The following is a 10,544-nucleotide window of genomic DNA, read 5'->3' as shown; positions in this document are numbered from 1 at the left end:
GTTTAGAGTTAATTAGTTGATTCAGAAGATTAGGGTAATAGGTTGTTTAGAGAACCTTTTCTTGATATGCTAATTTATTGAGACAGGTTTTTTGGGTTATCAGGAGTTGTATGCCAAAATCATCAGTATTAAAACAATAAAAGACCTGACAAATTTCAGTTGGTGGATAATGAATCTATAATATATGAAAGTTTAATTGTAATCATTACATTATGGTAAATAATGAAATTTAACACTATATGCTAATTTTTTGAGAAGGACCTGTATATGATGCCCATGTTCAATTAGGTCATATGGACAAGGTTTGCCCTGATGGGACAGTACTTTGAGCAAGCTGCTGAGGTATGTAAGGATAAGATAAAGTAATGATTATGTAGCCAGACATCATTTGAGCACAACTATCAGCTCATCCAAACAAGCAATGAATGAAAAACACACTCATTTGGTGGGTGTCATGCTTTTATTGCAAGCATAAATATCATTGCATTGTATCCAGTGTAAACTGATGTGCTGCCGATAACATGATGCTGTATGGGGACAGAACGATCATGTTAACAATTGTTCTGTGCACGTTACATGTTTGGCGTCCAGTCTAGACAGGGCAGTAAATCACCTGGATTGGCTTGGGTAAAATTACCATAACATATAAATGTTTTGGAAGATAAAAAGAAGAAATAACAATAAGATTGATCTTCTATTAACTTGCCTTCAAATAATAAAATAAAAATGGATTAATTGTACGTGAATGTTGCACAATTTAGGAAAACATTGCATTGTACCAATTTCATGAAAATTGTAGTGAAAACACTTTTTGACTGCACAGTGTGAATCCTCTTCATATATAACTTCAGCTAGAGAGAGGAGTGGATGATAAGCCGGACCTGTCGTACATCGCACCATCATCATTATGTACCCATCATAAAGGAAATGTAAGTGATGATGGCGCAGTTGTTCTCATACGACTCGTGTATGCACCTTATATGCTCATACAGTTGCACCATTTTTTACCTTTGGAAGATGCAACTGCCCTTCAGAGGTCAGGAGAACTGAAGGTGTAGAAATGTTGTGCAGTGTGCTACCTATATAACTATGTCCTTCTCTACTTATGTCCCAATATTTTCTGACTGTCCAAACTGAACAGTCTCCTATATCATTTAATCAGGAGATCCATATTTGCCACCTGAGGTGGTCAGACAAGTTGGCCAAGGTTGGGATACAGTTCTGTTCACAGCTCGTCTTTAGGTGGCGGAGGCTGAGGTAGCTGTGTCTGTTCTGCCGGTGGCTCTAATCCATATTGTTTTCGCAATTTTTTTCGCAGGTTTGACTGTCTTTCTTTTTCTTGCTTCTCTAGTTCATCGAGTTTTGCAAATTCTTGCTCTAACTTTTTCCATCTTTGCTTCTTTTCATCCTTTGCATCCCTTTCCTCGTCCTGCATTTTTTTAATTTTGGACTCTGGTTCCTAACAAGGAAGAGAACACAAAAAAGCATCAGGTGCTGTGATCAGTCATCATGCTAGTCAGTCACTGTGCTTTTGGCAGTCATGGTGCTGGTCAGTCGTGGTGCTGGTCAGTCATCGTGCTGTGGTCAGTCACCGTGCTGTGGTCAGTCATGGTGCTGGTCAGTCATCGTGCTGTGATACTCAGGACAAATTGGACAACAACTTTTGCAGTCCAATTTCTCCAGTTACCCTTGGGAAAATTAAAAATTGCGGGCTAAAAGATCATTTTGTGGAAAAAAAATGATTTTTTAATGTTCACGGCTCTACATTCTAAACTTTAGTGAAACAATTGGGCGTTCAAAGTGCTCAACACACATCTATATAAGTTCCTTAGGGGGTCTACTTTCCAAGATGGGGTCAATTGTGGGCCGCAGGGCCGCGCTTAGTAAACCGATATTTACCCTGGTTACCATTGTAAAAGTAAAAAAAAAACAGTACATACTTACATTCCAGTGTCTGTCATGCCCCTCGCCTTCAGCTTCCCGCACTGACTGTGAGCGCCAGCCGTAAAGCACAGCGGTGACGTCACCGCTGTGCTCTGCTTTACGTCCGGCCGGCGCTCACAGTCAGTGCGGGAAGCTGACGCTGGGGGACGTGACAGACACCGGAATGTAAGTATGTACTGTTTTTTTTTTTTACTTTTACAATGGTAACCAGGGTAAACATCGGGTTACTAAGCGCGGCCCTGCGCTTAGTAACCCGATGTTTACCCTGGTTACCCGGGGACTTCGGCATCGTTGGTCGCTGGAGAGCTGTCTGTGTGACAGCTCTCCAGCGACCACACAACAACTTACCAACGATCACGGCCAGGTCGTATCGCTGGTCGTGATCGTTGGTAAATCGTTAAGTGTAACGGTATCTTAACTGCACTTTAAGTGTGGCGGCAGTATAGAACTATAATGCTATGGCTTTTAAACTGCAGATTATCTGCAGATAAGGTTCCTCTTAACATTATAGTAAATTACTTTGCTACCACCTGCTGGTAGTAATTTTATAGTACTGATGTTATTTTGCTACACTTTAGTCTTTTTAGTCATCAACTTTTGTATTCTTACCTTTTCCTCTAATTAAACATTAAAGCACCTCTCTGGCAGTTTTTGTTTATTTCACCGTCAGAGTGGTATCATTAATGTCTGCAACCTGCCTGCAGTAAAATATTTCCTAGCCATCATCTGCTGCTCTTCCTGACACCGCTCCGCCCCTGCTCTGCCATCTTGCTCCCACAGCTCCGGAAGTCACATCTAACAGTCACTGTCAATGTTAGTCGTACGAAACTCTTCTGGCTCTCATAGACTTATTTTGAGAAGTGACCTGTGGTCCTCCCAGCAAACCCTTGAGCGTTCCGGCTAATCACAACTAACAGAAGATGACCGGGCAAAGTCTACACTCCCTTATTTTTTTGCCGAGGATACTGACTCTGGCTTCTCCTATCTGGACATGTTAAACAAATGGTTTATGTGACAGATAGAAGATGATCTGTCAAACGTATTTTATCAGCAGGATGCTGCACCTCCATAATACTTGAATGAAACTCTACCAGAAAGTTGAATCAGCTGCAATGCAATAACGATTCGCCAGTGTTGTGCTGACCGGACCTACACAATCAAAAGATCTAACACCCTGTGACTTCTTTCTGTGGAGCGACATCACGAGCTCAGTGTATCTGCCCCCAAAGGTCACAAGATCTGGGGTGCCAATGGCTTGAAGGACCCCAAGTCTCTCATGTTGATACAAATCACCCTCTTTACCCAATACATAAGCACAATATCTAAATAAAGACAAAAGTAACATACTTTACTAACGTTAAATGATACTACCCAAAGGCCATCTCTATACAAGAGGGTAACACTCCACAATACTGTAAATCACACTGATCCTATGGCACTAAAGTCATATGGGGATCAAGCATTTTATACAGTATTATTTTAAAATCAATATTTTAATAGTTAAACAAACATGATAAATGAATTTTTATGGTATGATGTAATTTAGATGGTATTATATGTAGCTACTTAAACTATATAAGTAATTTACAAACAATTTAATTAAATTATTTTATGATATCACCCCCTGTGTCTGGTTAATGTATTTTTTTAATTATGCAAGTTGTCTCTTCAGAGAGGAAGAGAACTATTATTATTATTATTATTTATTGTTATAGCGCCATTTATTCCATGGCGCTTTACATGTGAGGAGGGGTATACATAATAAAAACAAGTACAATAATCTTAAACAATACAAGTCATAACTGGTCTAGTACTGGTACTAGAACTCTAGTGCCACCTATTGGAAGGTAGCAATCCTACAAGTCAATGTTGACCCTTTAACGAGCCTTGTCACATGACTTAGGATAAAAGCCAAACCAGAATCTCAATTTGCAGACAATTTGTTTCGGTTTACACTGGTTTGGCTGTGTGAGAGGCGTCCGACTGATATAGTGTGATTTATAACTACCGTATATACTCGAGTAAAAGCCGAGATTTTCAGCCCATTTTTGGGGGTTGAAAGTCCCCCTCTCGGCTTATACTCGATTCATACCCAGGGGTCGGCAGGGGAGGGGGAGCGGGGCTATCTAATTATACTCACCTACTCCTGGCGCGGTCTCTGCAGGTCCCTGGCTTCCCGGCGCCCCAGCTTCTTCCTGTACTGAGCGGTCACATGGTACCGTTCATTACAGTAATGAATATGCAGCTCCACCTCCTATAGGGGTGGAACCGCATATTCATTACTGTAATGAGCGGTAATGGTGACCGCTCAATACAGGAAGAAGCTGCAGCGCCGGGGAAACAGGGACTGCACCGCGCCAGGAGCAGGTGAGTATAATGGGGAGGGGGGCACTGCGCGATATTCACCTACTCCTCGTTCCGGCGCCGCTCCGTCTTCAGCTTCTTCTGCAGTGACGCTCAGGTCAGAGGGCGTGGTGACGTGGTTAGATGCTGAAGATGGAGCGGCGCCGGAACGAGGAGCAGGTGAATATTGAAAGTGCCGGGGGCCTGAGCAATGAGAGGCGAGTATGTGATTTTTTATTTTTTTATCGCAGCAACAGCAAATGGGGCAAGTGTCTGTATGGAGCCATAATCAATGTTTGTGCATCACTATATGGTGCAAATATCTTTATGGAGCATCATATGGGGCCATAGTCAACGTTTGTGCAGCACTATATGGCGCAAGTATCTTTATGGATCATCTTATGGGGCCATAATCAACGTTTGTGCGGCACTATATGGGGCAAGTGTCTGTATGGAGCATCTTATGATGCCATAATCAAGGTTTGTGCAGCATTATATGGGGGAAATATCTTTATCGAGCATCTTATGGGGCCATAATCAGCATTTGGGCAGCATTATATTGGGCAAATGTGTCTATGGAGCATCTTATCAGGCCATTATTAACCTTTATGCAGGATTATATGGGGCATATTTTAATATGGAGCATCTTATGGGGCCATCATAAACTTTATGGAGCATTATATGGGGCTCCTGATTCAATATGGATATTCAAAAACATTTAACCTACTGATGTCTCAATTAATTTTACTTTTATTGGTATCTATTTTTACTTTTGACATTTACCGGTAGCTGCTGCATTTTCCACCCTAGGCTTATACTCGAGTCATTAAGTTTTCCCAGTTTTTTGTGGCAAAATTAGGGGGGTCGGCTCGAATATATACGGTATATTAAATGACTTTATACTGCTTGGATATGTCTTCACTGCCTGATTGGAGAATGCTTGTGAATTGGAGAATGAACTCTATATACAGTATAAAGAGCAAATGAGAAGCAGCACATTCACCATTTGATGGCCACCATACTTTGGCTCTGGAGCTTTTTTAGGGTCCTAGTGTTCGGACCACCATGGATCACACAGTGACATCACCACTTAGCACACTGCTAAGATATGATTTAACATTTGATTGGACTTAACTAGTGATGAGCGAGTGTACTCGTTGCTCGAGTGACCTCCGAGTATTTGTTAGTGTTCAGAGGTTAAGTTTTCATCGCCGCAGCTGAATGATTTACAGCTATTAGCCAGCTTGATTACACGTGGGGATTCCCTAGCAACCAGGCAACCCCCACATGTACTCAGCCTGGCTAATAGCTGTAAATCATTCAGCTGAGGCGATGATAGCAACCAGGCAACCCCCACATGTACTCAGCCTGGCTAATAGCTGTAAATCATTCAACTGAGTCGATGAAAACTTAATGTCCGAACACTAACAAATACTCGTAGGTCACCCGAGCAATGAGTATATTCGCTCATCTCTAGTCATAACATATTGTGCTCAATAATTACATCCATTAGTTTCTTACCCTGGTTTCCCCCCAGGTTTCATTTCCAATTTTCTCAGCTAACTCTTCATCATTTGTTATAAGAAAGTTATCAAAAATTGTTCCAGATTTCACCTAAAAAGGAAGAAGAAAACCTCCAATAAGCCTTATCTTTAGTACTTTAAAAATGTATATGACCAAGACAATAATGTGATCGCTCCCAGATGCAGCTGGAGCGCCCCCAGACACAGGGCCACGTCGTTTCGGTAACGGGCCTCTCTGGTTCGGTTCTGAGGCTGTCACGGTGGCTAGACCCGGTCCGCGACCCTGCTAAGGGGCGTCCAATGAAGGTGGTACAGTCTGTGAGGAGTTCATGACGCCACCTGTGGTGTTCGGTCAGGGTGACCGACGCTGCTGTGGGGTCCGCTGGGGTGATGGAATGGCAGCTGGATGGTATACTTTCCCACAGGTGAAGTATATCCCCAGGGCTTCCCAGTAAGGTGGATGGTGATGGTGTGAGGTGCAGTCAATAACGAGGACACAAGGTTGCAGTCTCTTTACCTTTTACTGAAGGCTTCAGTACACTCAGTCCAGAGCACGTTCAACCGGGCTATCAGAGACCGGCCGGTCCGATGGGCACATCCAGAGTTTCCCTCGCAGATGGAAATCGTTGCCTACCAATAGCGCCTGTGTGTTGTAGTCCTACCCTGCTGAGCATTCAGAATAGTCCTCACAGCTGCTGTTCTCGTTCGTTCGTTCTCTACAGCTTTCCTCCCCCTCGTTCTTTGGTTCCAGATGTTGCTAGTTTCTAACGTCCCCCAGATAAAGTATGGCTAGGACGCCACCCGTTTGACGGGAAGGCTTGGAGGTCTTCCGGGACCCTAGAGACGCCCCTCTCCCAATGTTGCCCCCTATGTCTTCGTAGGTGTAGAAGGTAGACAGCCAACCTATAATTGACTGTCCAGCGGAATTTGAAGTAATGCGTGAAGTCAGTTACTCCTACGGTGATCCGGCCACTGACTACGCGCCTCAGTAAGATGTTGCCTTCCTCTCTCGGCACGACTCTTACTGGCTCTCCTTTGTGCTGATCTCGTTTACACTGTTCCACAATATTCTTCCTCTCTTGTCTCTTCCTTAGGATACCGCCGCAAGGTGTGCAGGCGCGGTTCCGTAACGTTCCTTTCTGTCGCTAGGCACCTGCCAGGTTCCCACGCCTGACAGGGACCCCCCTGTGTCTTCTCCCCGCAACACCCCCTGCCACGGGATGTTGCCTGGTTCCAACCCAGTCAGCTTCTGACTAACTTCCTCCCCAGCCCCTAGTTTTACCAGTGTGGGGAGTGGCCCAATAAATAAAGCCCTTTGCTCCCCCTAGTGGCCGGAGTGTGAAGTGTAATGTGTTCTGGTGATATCTGGTCAGGAGAACTCCTTAGTGCCATCGGACGTACCGCTACTCGCCTTGGGGCCATACTGCAACGACCAGGTCTCTGGGGCGCTGCACAGCCCTTGGCTTTCACATCAATTAATTCATCTTTATCTCATTAATTAATCTGGTGCTTTAAAGTGGATGAATCACGCATGGATACCATTTACAGCAATGTCAGATGTGTAGCTTCCCAGTGATTAAATATTAGGGCTGATCTATGTTGACGGCTCACGTTCTGTGGCCACAAGAGGGACACGTCAGGTCGCTTAAGATATGTCATCACTGCCCTTGTGGCAGCCCCTACCTCCATCCAACAAGCCCACTTATGGCCAGTGGGACCCCCAGCTATCTCACCTACCCCTTGTACAGATGATTAATATCGTGCTTGGGCTAACCCCTTTAATGTCGATGCTTGCTATTCCACAGTTTGTTATCTAAGTTTCCAAAAGTTATAGCCAGATTATCAGTGAATATAATGCAGCCAAAAAATGATGAGCTATGTATAGTGTAGACCACCCACCTGCCAGAGATCCAGTCCAATAACCCCAAGCTCGTCATATCTATATAACGTGTCATCTGGCACATAATCTGGATTATCAATATCAGGCCGGACCCAATCTCCTTGATAGTTTGGATTATCTATTATTTTTGATTGCCAAATTCCCTGTTGTAGGAAAGAGAAGGTGACATTAATGTAATCGCTGGTATCTAGGGTAATTAACTCAAATTTTCATTCACATTGGGGAGAAAATATTAAGACCAGGGGGAAAAAAAAGTAAACTGGAATAATGTGCACCTAATTCATGAAAGAAGTTGTCCCCTTTCAGAAAACATTTCCCTAGCTTCATAGTTTGTTGTAAAAACAAAAGTGCGCTTTGCTTACCCTCCCCAAGCCCAGCTCTGTGTCTCTCCTGCTTCCCCAGTATCGTTGTTCGGCTGCAGCGGTGACAGCATGAAAGCAACCGATCACTGAACTCAGCCGTTCTGCTGGTGTTGACAGCAAGAACTGCTATGGCAGGGGTGTCAAACTGCATTCCTCGAGGGCTGCAAACAGGTCATGTTTTCAGGATTTCCTTGTACTGCACAGGTGATAATTTAATCACCTACACAAATAATGAGTTGGTGATTAAATTATCACCTGTGCAGTACAAGGAAATCCTGAAAACATGACCTGTTTGCAGCCCTCGAGGAATGCAGTTTGACACCCCTGTGCTATGGTGAAATAACAGAGAATGGGACAGCGCCGGAGACACAGCGCTGGACCTGGGAAGGGTTAATAAAGCACAATTTTTTATTTTTTTTTTACAGCAAACTGTGCATATAGGTAAAAGTATTCTGAATAGGGAGCTCTCTCTTCCTCCGGATGTATGTAATTTGTCCAAAGGCAGGGAGAGTGAAGCTGCCGCTGATTTTGCTCAGGGATCGCGTGACATTGGTTATGTCATGGGAGCCCCGGGAGAGCTAGTGGAACGGTGCTGGCATCGGAGCTGTACGCCTTTACAAAGTCTGCTCTCTGGTAGAAGATAGATACAATTTTATCCAGTATAGAAAATACTCTGAGCTAATCAGCTGAAACACGTTACCTGCTCAGATACAGACTGGAAAGAGATTTGCAGATGTGTGAATCTTACAGAGGATTGCGTAGACTCATACATTTTAATTTATCATGCTAGGAGTTCAATTTATTATATTCATACCTTGTATTTTGGATTTGGAATCATCGGAGGTTCCCACTCCCCATCCATGCTGGAGTCCCAGTCATGCGGCCGCTTTGACTCCGGATCTGTAATAAACTCTGTCTCATCCCAGTCCTACAAAATAGGCACAGGAATTTTTACTTTGTTTGATATTTTTTGTTCTTCTGGATGTCGTACAAATGTAAGGCGATAAATCAACTACATTCAAAATTAATTTTTGCTATTTGTTATTTTATTGCTGCTGAGGCCTCAGTAATGCAGTAAGTAAAATAAGAGTTGAGATGCCCATTTATTAGAGGGAAATTCCTTCCAAAAACATGTATACAATCCTTAAAGGGAACCTGTCCCCCCCCCCCTTCCCCCAGGCGTTTGTAACTAAAAGAGCCACCTTGTGCTGCACTAATGCTGCATTCTGACAAGGTGACTCTTTTAGTTCCCCGGCGCCTGCGCTGTAATTTTTATTTTTTGGGGGCAGGCGCAGTTGCGCTGCCCTTCAAACTTAGGCTATGTTCACACCTTGCGGCGTCCCTCTGCGGGTTTTCCCGCAGCGGATTTGATAAATCTGCAGGGCAAAACAACTGCGGTTCTCCCTGCAGATTTATCGCGGTTTGTTCCGCGTTTTCCGCTGCGGGTTTCCGCCTATACTATTGATGCTGCATATGCAGCAATATGCAGCATCAATAGTAATGTTAAAAATAATAAAAATTGGTTATACTCACCCTCTGACGTCCCGATCCCTCGGCGCTGCACCCGGCGGTCCGGTTCCAGAGATGCTGTGCGAGAAGGACCCTTCGTGACGTCACGGTCATGTGACCGCGACGTCACCGCAGGTCCTGGTCGCACAGCAACTCTGACCGGACAGCCGCGTGCAGCGCCCAGGAGCTCCGGACATCAGAGGGTGAGTATAACCAGATTTTTTATTTTTTAACCCCAAATATGGTTCCCAGGGCCTGGAGGAGAGTCTCCTCTCCTCCACCCCGGGTACCACCCGCACATTATCCGCTTACTTCCCGCAACATGGGCACAGCCCCATGCGGGAAGTAAGCGGTTCAATGTATTCCTATGGGTGCAGAATCGCAGCGATTCTGCACAAAGAAGTGACATGCTGCGGGTTGTAAACCGCTGCGTTCCCGCGCGGTTTTTCCCGCAGCATGTGCACAGCGGTTTGCGGTTTCCATAGGGTTTACATGTTACTGTAAACGCTATGGAAACTGCTGCGGACCCGCAGCATCAAAATCGCGGCGGTTCCGCGGTAAAAACCGCTAAGTGTGAATATAGCCTTACAGTGCAGGCGCCGGGGACGATAATGAAGGAAGAGGAGGCGGCGCCCGGCGCGCAAAGGCCATGAGTGACGGCTGTGAGGCATCTGGATTAGGAGGGAAAGACCTGCCCCTGTGGCGATTTCAAGGTATGGGGGACAAATTTCAAAAACGATTATTGCAGCAGTGCCAGGAACCAGAACTAAAAGAGCCACCTTGTCAGAATACAGCATTAGCGTAGCACAAGGTGGCTCTTTTAGTTACAAACACATGGGGAAGGGGTGACAGGTTACCTTTAACATTTAAACTGCAAAAAGTCATGGAATTATGGAAATTACAGGATTGGGGATTTCTGCACGTGGCGCTCATACTCGACACTGAATAAATCGAGATGTTTCA

General features: G+C 44.6%; 1 protein-coding gene across 1 annotated transcript in view; it reads right to left on the bottom strand.

The window, feature by feature from the left end:
• Positions 1–444: 444 nt before the first annotated feature.
• The window catches only part of LOC138648302 (calreticulin-like), a 34,814-nt gene continuing 24,714 nt past the window's right edge, over positions 445–10,544 (bottom strand). The window contains exons 6-9 of the mRNA XM_069737923.1: positions 8,887–9,000; positions 7,710–7,853; positions 5,809–5,901; positions 445–1,459 (exon numbers count right to left, since the gene is read on the bottom strand). Of these exons, the coding sequence (XP_069594024.1) occupies positions 1,226–1,459; positions 5,809–5,901; positions 7,710–7,853; positions 8,887–9,000 (585 nt within the window). The 3' untranslated portion in view covers positions 445–1,225. The remainder of the gene's footprint in view (positions 1,460–5,808; positions 5,902–7,709; positions 7,854–8,886; positions 9,001–10,544) is intronic.

Source organism: Ranitomeya imitator, chromosome 8 (genome assembly GCF_032444005.1).
Source record: "Ranitomeya imitator isolate aRanImi1 chromosome 8, aRanImi1.pri, whole genome shotgun sequence".
NCBI lineage: Eukaryota > Metazoa > Chordata > Amphibia > Anura > Dendrobatidae > Ranitomeya > Ranitomeya imitator.
This window is presented reverse-complemented; position numbering and strand designations above follow the sequence as displayed.